The sequence below is a fragment of the Elephas maximus genome, chromosome 1 (genome assembly GCF_024166365.1).
Source record: "Elephas maximus indicus isolate mEleMax1 chromosome 1, mEleMax1 primary haplotype, whole genome shotgun sequence".
Taxonomy (NCBI): domain Eukaryota; kingdom Metazoa; phylum Chordata; class Mammalia; order Proboscidea; family Elephantidae; genus Elephas; species Elephas maximus.
Genome location: NC_064819.1, coordinates 214,267,390 through 214,281,196, shown reverse-complemented (window position 1 = coordinate 214,281,196; position 13,807 = coordinate 214,267,390). Strand labels below are relative to the sequence as shown.

The window sequence follows — 13,807 nt, the reverse complement described above, 5'->3', positions numbered from 1 at the left end:
CCTCTATGAGTTCCCTAATAAGTGGGACTCATGTTGTTTTGTACCCCAGCAGCAGCATAGAAAGTACATCTTTCATTAATATGTGAACAAATACTATTTTCATCACAGCCAGTGTGTCAGCAGTCAAAACTCACATGTCCTGTCTGTGCTTTAGTTTCCCCATTTGTAAAACTGCCTCTCATGGGACTAGATGAATAACGTAAGACAGGAAGTATGAAAGCAAAATGAACTCTTCAGAAGAAAGGTGATGGGTAAGGATGCAACAATTTTCTATTTAGCTTAGTAAGAATCTCTGGTTAAGAAAGTTACTATGAATATGATACAAAGTTTACCAATTTTCAAAGACTAGAATAAAAAATAACTTTATATAAAAATGTATTTGAAACAATGTAATCTTCATTTTATGACACAGAAGATCCCCAAATTGCTTTCTAAAGTAAATAGAAGCACGCATGTTTGGATGCCACACTTCTGAAAGCCTATTTAGTGTATAACACGTACCTGCTGTTCTGACTACTCGGAAAACCAAAGAAAAAAAGTTCGCTGAATCACGAAAACAGGTAAATGTTGTCAGAATATGAGGCATTAAAAATTCTGCTTTGTAATTGTAAGCCTAGGTACTCTCAAAATTCTGTATTTTTCACCTGTTAGAAAAAGCCAATGGCATAAATTCTTGCTCTTAAAGAAGCAATATGAAATTTCACTTTAAATAAGAGGAGATCTATTTTCATAGGAAAACATTTCCAGAGTGGATTTTTAGTCAACTGACCCTGGCAAACAAGGCCATTCTTGTTTGAATAGTCTGCCACTGTGGGTGACCACAGCCTGTTTAAAAGATTAAAAAACAAAAACCAAACTCACTGCCGTTGAGTCGATTACTGACTCAAAGCAACCCTATAGGACAGAGTAGAACTGCCCCATAGAGTTTCCCAGGAACGCCTGGTGGATTCGAACTACCAGCCTTTTGGTTAGCAGCCATGACAGAGTAGAACTGCCCCACAGAGTTTCCCAGGAATGCCTGGTGGACTCGAACTACCAGCCTTTTGGTTAGCAGCCATAGCTCTTAACCATTATACCACCAGGGTTTCCTTTAAAAGATATACCAATTAATAATACATTCTGGATAACAGAATGAAAGACACCTCAGAGTTGAGCCCTGGTATTTACACTGGGTCTCTATGAGTTGGAATCGACTTGATGGCACCTGATAACAATAATTTGTTCCTATTATTACTCACTAGTTTATTATATTGATCATTATTTTAATCTTATCATTTGCTCTGCCTACACTCCCACTTACAACTGCTCTAGCGTACAAAGGTGAGGTGCAATGGTGGGTCAGTGGTGGTAGAATTCTCTTCTTTCATGCAGGAGCCCCCAATTTGATTCCTGGCCAATGCATCCCATGTACAGCTACCCATATCTATCAGTGGAGGCTTTATTTTGCTATGATGCTACACAGGTTTCAGGGGAGCTTCCAGACTAAGACAGGCTAGGAAGAAAAGTCTGACTATCTACTTCTGAAAATCAGCCAACGAAAACCCCAGGGATCACAATGGTCCAGTTCCCAAGTATCACGGGGATGGTGTATCAGGGCAGCATTTCAGTCCACTGTGCATGGGGTCACCATGAGTTTGGGCCAATTTGACAACAGCTAACAGCAACAGTATAAGGAGAGTAAACAACTAATGGTTCATGGAACCGACGAAGGCCCTTGTGAGTTGCCTAAACAAACTGGTAAATCCAAACTAGAACCTTGATTTTAGACTCTTAGTCCATCTATTAAATATAGACTTAATAGGTGCTTTTTAGTTTCTGGAAACCCTGGTGGTGTAGTGGTTAAGTGCTACAGCTGCTAACAAAGAGGTCAACAGATCGAATCCACCAGACACTCCTTGGAAACTCTGTGGGGCAGTTCTCCTCTGTCCTATAGGGTCGCTATGAGTCAGAATCAACTCGATGGCAATGGTTTTTTTTTTTTTGTATTAGTTTCTGCCTTAAATTACAGCAGATACATATGTTAGTAATGAAGCTGCCAATGAAGAGAAGTCACCAAATAGTTACTACCCTGTGATATGGGAACAGAAGTAGATATTTTTACACAGAGCCATTTGTTCTCTTTGAAGTTTTGATATTTGTATTCTGAACAGAAGCCTCTTTATATAATGACAGGATTTTCACACATCAGTTGACTAAACATAACTGAGGGAGAGTTCTAAGTAAAGCAAGTGACTAAGATCCAGAAATTCTAATTCAAATACCCACTTAAAGAGGAAAAGAATTTGGAGGAAATTTTGAGAGGCTACTTATGCCAGGCTCATTCATTCAAGAGCAAACACAGCCAGTCCTGTGGGGTAAAAGGTAATTTAAATTTCTGTGTTGAAGAATACACAGAGAAGAAAACCTCTCTGACCTCTTCTAGGAAGGCATTATAGCCACTCTGACTGACAGGAAAATCTCTCACAACATCCTCAATGTCCAATGATGTTCCTAAGCCCGCTCCCTGTGATCACAGTCTCTGCGGAAATGGAGAGCAGATGCTCACCTCTCTGGTCTGACAATTTCTCACAGACTTGGCTGAAGACTGTGATTAAGCCCCCAGCATGCAGCATGAAGGGGTCCTGGTGGCACAGTGGCTAAGGCACTCAGCCGCTAATTGAAAGGTTGGCAGTTTGCACTGACCAGCTGCTCCTCAGGAGAAAGATGTGGCAATCTGCTTCTGTAAAGATTACAGCCTTGTAAATCCTATGGGGCAGTTCTACTCTGTCCTACAGGGTCCCTATGAGTCGGAACCGACTCCAGAGCAATAGGATGTAGCAGGGCGCTAAGCTCTATAGTGTGTTTCATAAATAGTGGAGATGAACTGCACACACTCAAGTGACCTTTGGCTATGAGTTCTTGCAGTGCTTAAGACTTTATCTAACAAAGCACTTTATACGGACCTTGCTCTTTAGTACACTGAACAATAAACCCAGGCACTGAACCTATTCCCCAAAATCCAGACCTCATCTTAAACACGCATACCTCCAACCTGTACCAATCGGCTCATGACTTAGCTCTCCTATATTCCCCCCTAAGGTTCCTGAGCATGTTGGACAATATTTTGGTACAAAATACTCTATTATCCTCTCTTGCTCACTTTTGTATCCTTGGTGCTTAGCACGCTGTTCAGCACACCAAGGACAAGTAAAAGTATATATGCCAAAAGAACGAACATTCAGTTCTAAAGGTTGATGCTGGAAAATGTTCATTATAATTAAATGCAGGTATCTACAATATGCTAGAAGTATTAAGGTCACCACAGCCATTCATTTTAGTATCTTCTTTTCCCATAAAAAAAAAAAGATATTAAAAAAAAATGACAGCCATTCATTTTAATATCTTCTTTTCCCACAGCTTTTATTAAAATGTTAAACTCAAATAAAACAAATTTATGATTTGATTTTTACTTATTTATCTTTCCATTGCTTTCCTTCAGATGATGGTCCTTGAAATGATTAAAAAAAAATAAAAGAAATAGGAGAAAGGTAGAAAGAACTGCTTTAGAAAATTTATAAAATTATTCAGAGCATGAAATTTGGTGACTTTGACACTTACTAACTGGGTAATCTTGGGCAAATTATCTTACCTCTCTCAGTATCAGTTTTTCTCATCTATAAACAGGAATAAATAAACAGGAATAAATATAGTAACTGTTTTAGAGAAGTATTCCATGCTAGTTATGATTATTAACAATTAAATAAATAAACTTGATAATATCTTATTCTTGACCAAAACCAGCTAAGTTAATGTACATTTTTTAAAAAAGTCTAACAAGACAAAAAAAAAAATTTTTTTAAGAGAACATATTAAATTATTAGAGTTCTTGATGGATTAGGATTTATTCTTAGAAATAGGTGAGAGGAGGCTAAGTTTAAGAGCTCCAAATCTTCTCTAGATTGAATTGGTTATTACATTTACTAGACTCCAACAGCCCCCCCTTCACACCTGTGGGACAGGGGAACTGTAAGACTTTGTGACCAATCAGATGCAGGGAAGGGAGGAGAATGAAGACCCTAGGGCCAATCCCAGGTTGCTGGCTTGGGTACCTGGATGATGGTGGGGCCAGCAAAGGCAATGTCAAGTTCCTCAGCCCATTTTATTTGGCTTTCTTCTCAAACTAAACTGAGACCACTTGGCCACTATCTTTTACCTTACATTATATTCTATTTATAAAATCCAGCAGCAGGGTTGTTTCCTTTACAATACTGCTTCCATTATATTAAAGTTGGCTGACTTTTCCTATAACCTTCTTAGCTCACTTTATATTTCTTAAGCGTCTATGGCATACCAGACGCTGTACTGCTTCCTAGATGTTGTTGTTAGCTGCAGCTGAGTCCGCCCCCAGTGCATAGTGGCCCCAACCACAATGGAAAGAAACACCGCCTGGTCCTGTGCCTCCCCATGATTGGTTGTGGATCGGATTGTTGTGATTTACAGAGTTTTCACTGACTGATTTTTGGAAGCAGACCACCAGGCTTATCTTCTTACTCTGCCTTAGTCTGGAAGGTCTGCTGAAACCTGTTCAGCATCATAGCAGCATGCAAGCTTCCACTGACAGATGGGTAGTGGCTGTGCTTGAGGTGCAGAACCACCACTGTCCCCTCTGGCTGCTAAAGAGGTAGAAAAGAAGGGCCATCAGGGCAATAACCAATTCTGCCTAGATGAACCTTAGAAGGCTTCATAGAGGCAATGACATTGCAGCTAGGTCGGGAATTGAGTGAGCAAGAAAGGCAAACACTTTAAGGTTGGAGAAAAAAGGAGTTGCCATTTCAAAGAGTTCTTTCCTGATGGTCTTTATTTTCCTGGAGAAGGAGAAAGCAAAGAAACTTACTGAAACGAAGGTGGGCAGATGTGGGAAAGAAATCTGGACACAAGTGGCAAATATTTGAATAACCACTGTAAAGAAGGAGACGGGAACTGGCTAGGGACAAGAAAAAGGACTGCTGAGCCGTATGAAGCAGGTTCTAAATGTCCTTGAAAACAACAGATGTGAAGTAGTGTTTCTCAGCATTACAAATGTCATTTTCTCCAGCAGCCCATTCCTGGGGCACACTAGAAAATGAAGGGTTGGAGTACATGTGCGCTTACCTAAAATTCACTGGATTAAATCATAAATGCAAACAAATGAGGTTCCTGCATTTCTAACAGAATGGCCTAGTCATCTTTGGCACTCATCTCACTTGGAATGCAGCTGGAATAGGGGTTTGTGCCCCCAACTCACCATTTTGCATTTTCTTTGTTGACACTTAAGCCAGTGCCTGAGTGGAGAATGGCTTTGTTGGCTGGCTCTTCAGTCCAGGGAAGCTGACTTGGGTCTATGGCAGAGGCAGGCAGGTCAGCCCCATTGCTGACCAGGACGACGGGAGTGTCTGAGGGAGTAACGCACTGATCCTCAGGAGGAAGAGAAGGAGCAGGGGGAGAAGGTGGTGGAGCCACGGGGGGCGGAGGGACCATGGACTTGGATTTGCCTGTGGTCTGCTCCTCGGTCCCAGGGACAGTCTGCTCGGGTGTGAGGCTCTCGGCTCTGGTCTCTGAAGGATCCCCTTTAAGATCAGATGTCCCAGGTGTGGCTGTGTCTGAGGATGGTCGAGAGGCTGGCTGCTTGCCAGTTTTTTTCTTGCCCTTTGTGGTTCCCACTGTCCCTGTTTTGCTAGAAACTATCTCCTTGGAAGCTTTGGGACGAGATGAGGTGGACGAAGTAGATGGTGAAGTGGATGCTTTGGGGCCACTTGTTTTTTTGGAATGAGAGGAACCAGCTAAAATAAGAGAAAGGTTTTACATTAAAAATAAAAGAACATATTTTTTTAAAATAAAGTAACTGTGTTGCCACTGTCAATGACATTTACAAAATTCCCTTTAAAACTAAAAATTGTTGACTAAATGAGTAATTTATTATAGTGATAATGTTTTTTTTTTCTGTTCCCTCCCTGCCCTCCTCGCCTCCAATCTGGAATGGAGCAAGTGATGCCTATGGCAAAACCCTATGAGTCAAGAGCCCTCTGTCTTCTTCCTCCTCTCATCTTTGGGTGGGAAAATCCTCAGCTTTCTGTCCTATGAGTCACCTGAAAAAGTCCTTTATGCTTTAAAGAAAGGAGGTGATAAGTGGAGGGCAGACATCAGTAGCTAACAGGTTACAGGAAACAATTGGGGACACCACGAACTACACGTTTTATGACATTCTTCTGGGAATCAAGCCATGGTGGTGGAGCCCACGTTCAGAAGAGGCTGGGGCATATGCCACCAGCTCCTTTCTGGGTCAAAAGCAAACTCACTTATTCTGCTACTATAAGAGTAGACTCCAAACCAGCTATCACTGTAGCTCAATGTGCTGGCCTGTACTTCCATCTGGGGTGGCTACAGGGCAGTGAAAACACATGGCCACGTCTGGGTGACAAAGCCCCTCCAAAACACCAAAGGTAGAAAAGTACTCCTTTAAAAAAAAAAGTCAAAATGGGTTCTGCTGTTATAATTTGAAGGAAAAGAACATCCCTCTCAGTTCCTCTGGCTGGCCCTCACCTTCACAAACTGAATCTTCCTTACTGCTGTGCTCCAAGGAGATCTTTCATCAGAGGTCTCCTTGGTGTGTTTGTCTGTTTCGGGATAGGACTACCTTCAACTCGACAATTTCTAAGAAAAAAAGGCTAACTATCCCTTTCTTTATTTTATCTTAGGAAATAAACTCCTATGAGAATACTCTTTTGTTTTATAACCTTTCTGATCTACAAATTTTCCTAATTACTTCTTCTGTTATAATTTTGTATGTTTCTTCTTTTTCACGATGGGTTAAAGGATCTTTTCCAGAACTATCTAGAAAATATGTTGTTAATTTTTGGAGCCAATCTACATTGCATAGAAATGTTATTGTAACTTACCTCCAGTTAAGTGAATTGGGAGGGTCAAGAAATGAAGAACAAATAAAGGATAGACAATGCGATTTAAGACTTCTCTTATTCAGATATTCTAAAGAACCCAGTCTGAATTAATGACAAGGTCTAGGCTTATGAGGCATCTTTCTATGGTCTGAGGGGTTTATTATTTTAGGCACACTTAATAACTAGAATCCCACTCATCTCCAGAATCTGAGCCTGTTAACAGTTTTTTTTTTTTTTACAGTTAACAATATTCATTTGCTTACAAGTCAACCACATTAAGCATACTCCTTACTCCTCCAATCTAAGCTCACTCTAAATTTACTTTTCATAACAAAGGCGCTAAAAATTTGGTGCCTGAATAAGTTCGATTATTTTCTAGGTAAGCCAAACACAATCTTTCTACCTTATCTATTCTAATAATTTTCTTGGAAAATTCTTTCTTCTCTAACAGCGAAGTTTAATCTTAGCCCAGTTGAAGGAAAAGGGGCCATTTCTCAATGTCTGAAGTGCAAATCCAAGCCTTGTTATATATTTTTCTTTAAGTATCTTCTAAACTGGTGTGCATTGCTGAAATCAACTACATTACTTGTTACCTTGAATTAAAGTCATGTTTAAAAAAGAAACGATACCACTTCAGAGGTAAGCGCTAATACACTTTGTAACAATGACATAGAAAGAAAGAAAAAAACAACAACAAAAATATATATATGTATAAAGGGGAGATTTTTACCTTGCCTCATGGCAAAGCAGGTGAATTGTGCTACAAAGATACGTGGTCATTTGGAGGTCTGTACTTAGTAACAAAGGAAGAATCTAAAACTGGTAGAGTGTTAAGAACTTAAAATATTTGCCTGAAAATCAAGAGCTATATTTGAACTAACTTTTCCAGAAGGTCAACATTATTCAAATGAAACAAAGTTACAACGCATGTTCTAAGTGGTTACCAAAGGAATATCTATAGGATTCTCAAGTATTATCATCAGTATCTGATAAAAAAGACGCTTGCACAATAGGCTTGTTGATATACTTCAATGCAACCCGTTTCTCTGTGGTAGTTACAGTCTAGAAGGCCACATTTTTATTCAGACTAAGGGCCAGTCAGGCCTCTCTTAATACAATGGATAAAATGACTGTACTATTCTCTTAGGAACATCATGAGCCTATAAATAAACCTTCAAGTTAAATGTCTGGGAATAAAATCTCTCATGAAAGCTCTCTCTCGCCCTGGCATTAATCACTAGCTTTCTTCTGAAAGAAGTTAAGAGAGAGCCCAAGCTCAGAGTCAACAGTGAACCACTACCATGTGGGGAGTGAGGAAGTGTGACAGTTTGTGCAAGACGGGACATTAATTCCCAAAGACAGGGTGACAGTTTGGGGCTCTTCTTTAAGAAGCCTATCAGTGCACGCCTCACTTCAAACACCACTCACAGGGTTTGGTAGGCAGTCTGGGAAGCACACACAGATACCAACAAGAATGGATGCTGACATGTCAGGGCAGCTGGTCCCTGAGGATATGGTCCTTTGGCACCGCTAGGACATCACTCTGAGACATTTCATTAGAGCTTATTAGAGGAGACCCAGACGGTAAAGGTCAAAGGCAGCAAGAAGGAAACACAGGGAAGGAGACATTTATTTGCATTTCAGAATGTGTTATACTGTCACCTAAGCCATTCTCTGAGTTTAGGCATTATCGGTATAAATTATGAGGAGAAAAAGATCAACACCAAGGCAAATCCTGGTAGCTAATTGCTAGAAGATTTCTGCTAATTTTAAGGAAAATAAGATTTGCTACACCACAGGAAAATTTTTATGTGTATGCTAATGGAAAAAAGCCAGTCAGCATGTGTACTTTGCTTAATGCTCCTTTAAAAGCTGGATGACGTGGGAGGTATTTTTATTCCGCTTCACAAGATAGTGCGGGGTCCACTTTAAGCATCTCTGATTTGAAAGGAAAGCTGGATATACATTACACGAAGTTATTGTAGGTCACCAAAACATCACTGGTGATTTGTAATAGCAATTTGTAACTCCACCACTAGGATGTGTTTCCTTATAACAAACTCAAGTCTACTGGGGGGAAGGGTACACTCCACTGAAATAGTTTTGACTGTAGCAGAAAGCGGTGGGGTAGAACCAAATAATCACACATGGTTGCAAGTAAACCAAGTGGTACAAACCCTTTGTCATTTACCAGTAGGGATATGACTATGTATGTGGAAAGATTTAAGAAATTAAGATCCAGCAAGTATGCCAAAGATGATGTTGTTTTTATTTGCTGTTGAATTAATTTTGACTCATGGTAATCATGTGTCACAAAGGAGAACCTCTCCATAGGGTTTTCAAGGCTGTGACCTTTTGGAAGCAGATCGCCAGGCCTGTCTTCCAAGGTGCCTCTGGGTGGCTGTGAACTGCCAACCTTCAGCTAGTGGTTGACTGCTTAACCATTTGCGCCATACAATGTCACCTTGTAATGTGCAAACCCAGGACAATTTGAAAGAAAACCCAAGCTAAACAGCCACCCATAAACAATCAGGCAGAAGTCTATCAATGTCTAAATAATGCCTTATTGGATCACCGTCATTCATCAGGCACTATGTAACCTTCGACTAGGTCTCACGAGCAAATAGTGGCTAACTCAACATATATTATACCCATTGCTGTCAAGTCGATTCTGTCTCACAGTGACTCTATAGGACAGAATAGAACTGCCCCATGTTGTTTCCTAGACTGTAATCATTACGGGAGCAGGTTGCTACATCTTTCTCCCATGGAGTGGCTGGTGGGATTGAACTGCTGACCTTTTTGTTAGCAGTCAAGGGCTTACACACTGCACTACCAGGGCTTCTTAAGACATAGTATATTCACCCAAAAATAAATGATGTGGCAGAGATTGCAACAAAGGAATTTTCTGGGCATTCTTTGTGTGAAAGCTGAGTCCATGGGTGTTATGTCCAAAGACACCAAAAGGCTGTCACCCTAGAAGAAACAATTAGCCCAACCCAGAGCTGAGAACTCTAAACTCAATCCCACAGCACAGTGGGTGCATACTCACCAGCCTCTCGGGTCGCATTTCGGCTTGTTGGCTTGGGTGGAGGGACAGGGGCCTGCTTACCAGGAGCCTTGGTATTTTTTTTAATGGGAGGCACGTCATCACCCTTGTGGCTCGCTCCAGCTGCCGCCCCTTTTGGAGGCACAGGTGTTTTTTTGGGTTTAGGTTTGGGTTTAGGCTTAGCAGGAGCTGGAGGAGGTGGAGCAGGAGCTGCCGGTGTTTCAGGGTGGTTTTCAGTGATCTCTACAAATGAGAAAGTGAACAGAAGCAGACCGATACAGACACACACCATAAAAATACGAAGAACAAGACACATGGCAACAGTGATAAAAACACACAGCTGCTTGGCCCTTGGGAACCAGCACAGAGTTACGTACCCGAGAGAGCAAAGTCTGGGGTAAAAACATGGGTTAAAAGCCAAACTGGGGTATGTCCCCCAAGCACTTTGATAACAAGTTCATGGTCAATTACAGCCTTGAATCTGTGCTTACTGCACTGAACAAGTTTAGTAGTTAAGCAAAAGGGCAAGGCCTCTGAGACGGAAGATTAGCATGTTAGACACACTGATGGGGGATACGGACCGACAGGCAGCAGTGACTGGACTCATTCTTGCAGACAATTACCTACCTAACTTTCCCCAAGAGGCTTCTGTTCTCTCAGGGAGGCTCAAGCCCAGTCAACCTGAAAGGGATTTGTACTCAGTCTCACTGTGGTCAAAATCAATTCTTTTCTAAGCTGAGGTAGACTCTGTAGAATCTTTTAAGCGAGGTACAAATGCACTGAAGAATGAACTGCTTTCACCTATTAAAATGTTCTCGAGTTCTCTCAGTGTAACAGGGTGGCTTCTATTTTAGAGTAACTCCTTCTGAACTTTTCAAATACTGTCATAACCATAGTTATAGAGGGCTCGGAATAAAAAAAAAATTAGTTTTGTAATGTAAGTACAAATAACAATTTTTAAAAAGACAAAGGTCAAAATTCAAACAAACAAACAAAAAATCATGCCTAAGAACAGAAGCCTTTGAGAAGGTTGTACGTAACTGGATGGGAAGTAGCATTAATCTCTCATTATTGAAAGTGGAGACTGCTGAAGGTTCATTCATATTTTCACATCTCTTTTTTTTTTTCTAATACTGACTGGTTATAATTAAAAGATACTAAAATACTGTTCTGGTCCAAAAAGCTAAGCAGCATTTTTTTAAAAACGGAACACAGTAAAAAACATGACAGTGTTAAGACAGGAATAAGCCCTTACTGGATGTGTCTTCTCATTTCTGAATGTTCCAAGAAAGGGTTTTAACACTGGAATGGATTACATTTTATTGTTACAGTAAAACCTGCGAAAGCCGGAACCTGTATAAGGCAGAAACCTGTCAGAGAAGGAAAATGCAAATATCTTCCACTAAAACGAATGACAGAAAAGGGGTAACGCTGCAGCTTCTTAACAGTGGAAAACTTGTGAGACCTGGAAAAACAGGGCAGTCCCATCGAGTTTCAGCTCTCACAGGTTTTACTGTATTTCTTTCATATAGTTTCTTAGTGAGTGTGAAGTAAGAACTTTCCCTTTTACCATACCCCCATCAATCCACATATAAAATTACCATAAATAATGACTTGATCAATGAAGTTTTTTTTTTTTTTAAACATTCTCTTTTATCTCACTTCAGTCATGAAATCCTCTCCAATCACTGCAGCCCAGGTTGAACTCTCCTGCCTCTGAACTTATTAGTACTTATTGACTGTGCTACTTACCTAACGTTTATCAGAGGCTACTCTGTGTTTTTGTCTGTTCATACATGTCCTCTCCTCAACTAAGCTGGTTATCATTTAGAGAACAGTAGTGGTTCTCTTCACTCACCTGGTCTCTACCAGAAGGCAAGTTAATCTCAGAAGTCAGAGTTGAGAATACCAATTTACATACACCTAAAACATCTGAAGTAAAGCTTAATAAACATACATTGAAATGCCAATCTTTTGAGGTAGGATTGAGGCCTCTTCATGATGTGCATCTTTGTCACTTTAGCCCCTAGCTCACTACTGTGCCTGGAGATCAAGCCCAATAACACCTGTCCATGGTGAGAGCCAAAGAGTCAACCTGAGCTGCAGCACTCAGGCATCTCAGTTCTTGTTCATACTACAAACTCTACAGACACGCCTTATTCTTTCCCTTCATGACATATCACCAAGGGATCTTTTTTCTTCCTGCCTAAGGTTTTAAATTCTAAAGTTATATCTCAAAAAAATCCAGCTTCTGGGTTTGGGCAGGAGGAGACAGTCTTTTTTTTTTTTTCCTATGACAGTTGGGATGATAATCCCTGCTGGGGAGAAAATGAACATGTTGAGCAAAAACTGGTGGTTCCCTGGAGAAGCACTGGACACTCACTCTTATTCTACATCTTCTACCAATCCTCAGTAGAGCATTCAACATATTGCCAATGTTTATGTTTCCTTTGCGGTGATCCCTCAGGGTCTATGTGTGTACATACACACACTCAGTACGTTATTCTGGCTAAATTATAGACTCTTTTTGTCTGAAATTTTATATTCCATCAGACACAATGTATAAACACTTCAGCTATTCAATGAAAGCGACCGACTGGCTGATAGTTATTGTTACACAAATCAGCAGAAAAAACAAACAAAAAAACCAACTCTCTACTTGTACCTAAAAAAAAAAAAAAAAACACTTGTACCTGGAAGGTACTAAATTAAGTCAAGTTATGTTTTTTAATATTGCCTTATGATTTGTGTATAGGAGTGTTAGCTTTTCAAGACCAGGCCAAGAAAGAGCTGCCTATTCATTCTAGCTTGATAAGGATACTATGTTCATAACAATACAGACTAGAAAACAGATGTTCCCTGCACTTCCAGGTTTGGCTCCTTCCACCACATGAAGGCGTTAGTTCAACACCACTTAGAGCAAGCACAGAACTGCACGGGTCCTTCTCCCTGCCATGGGACGGTGCATTTCCTCAGTAATGAGACCACACAGGGAATGAAACCAGAAGAGGGGCAGAAGTAAAATGGATCTTGAACTTATTTTCAGAATCACATGATGTCTTTCCAGGGAAGTAATTTGTTACCTTTGTTTATAAGGTATTTTTTATGTAACATAATACTGTTAGATTAATTATGAATAACATTTTTACTCAGGAATTGGATTCCAAGTGCTTCTCCTTATTATTGGTGTGGCTCACTGTCCACACAACGTGAGGGCAGCTCTGCTGCGTTATTAGTGTGGCACGCCAGTATTTCCATTTTCTATGGACAGACTAGCCAAGAGAGATACTGTCTTATTTGACCAAAGAAAAGTGAATGTAATCATTCTAAGTAAAGAATAAGAAAACAAAAATGCCTCTCAAATATCCACAGATCTATGAAGTCTGCCACCTTCTTCTCAGAACATCAAGGCCCTGATGATCTCACTAACAAAAAACTGTCAGCAACTTTCTATCAGGCTGATAAGGGACTCTCCTCCTTTGAAGTCTGGCCAGACCAGTGACTGATGCCCCATACTGAGCAAGCAAGCACAGAAGATAGCTGTTACATAACGAAGGATGTGATTTCTGAGTGTGAAAAGGCTGCACCAGGGACACACCACAGATGCATGTGAAATTGAACACTGTGGCAAGACAGGACATTTGTACCTAAAAAAAAATCACTACTCGCATTTGTATTTTCAATTGAATCCCCTTCAATCTATTTAAATCTACTTTCTCTTTATGGTCTAGGAATAATATCATTAAAGTATTGGTTAATTTCTCACAATCAGTGTTCATAAGCATAACCAGAGTTCTTAAATGAACAAGGCTAATTAGTAAGGCCCAATTTGAATAAAGCAAAA

At 40.3% G+C, this 13,807-nt stretch overlaps 1 protein-coding gene across 5 annotated transcripts in view; it reads right to left on the bottom strand.

Annotated features, from left to right (window-relative positions):
• Positions 1-13,807, bottom strand: part of PHACTR2 (phosphatase and actin regulator 2) — a 337,195-nt gene that overhangs the window by 47,642 nt on the left and 275,746 nt on the right. For 4 of the 5 annotated variants that reach the window (XM_049902589.1, XM_049902579.1, XM_049902612.1 and 1 more), the window contains 2 exons: positions 9,967-10,206; positions 5,264-5,798 (listed from right to left, as the gene is read on the bottom strand). In XM_049902589.1, the coding sequence (XP_049758546.1) occupies positions 5,264-5,798; positions 9,967-10,206 (775 nt within the window). The remainder of the gene's footprint in view (positions 1-5,263; positions 5,799-9,966; positions 10,207-13,807) is intronic. The other variant, XM_049902599.1, reaches the window with a different exon arrangement.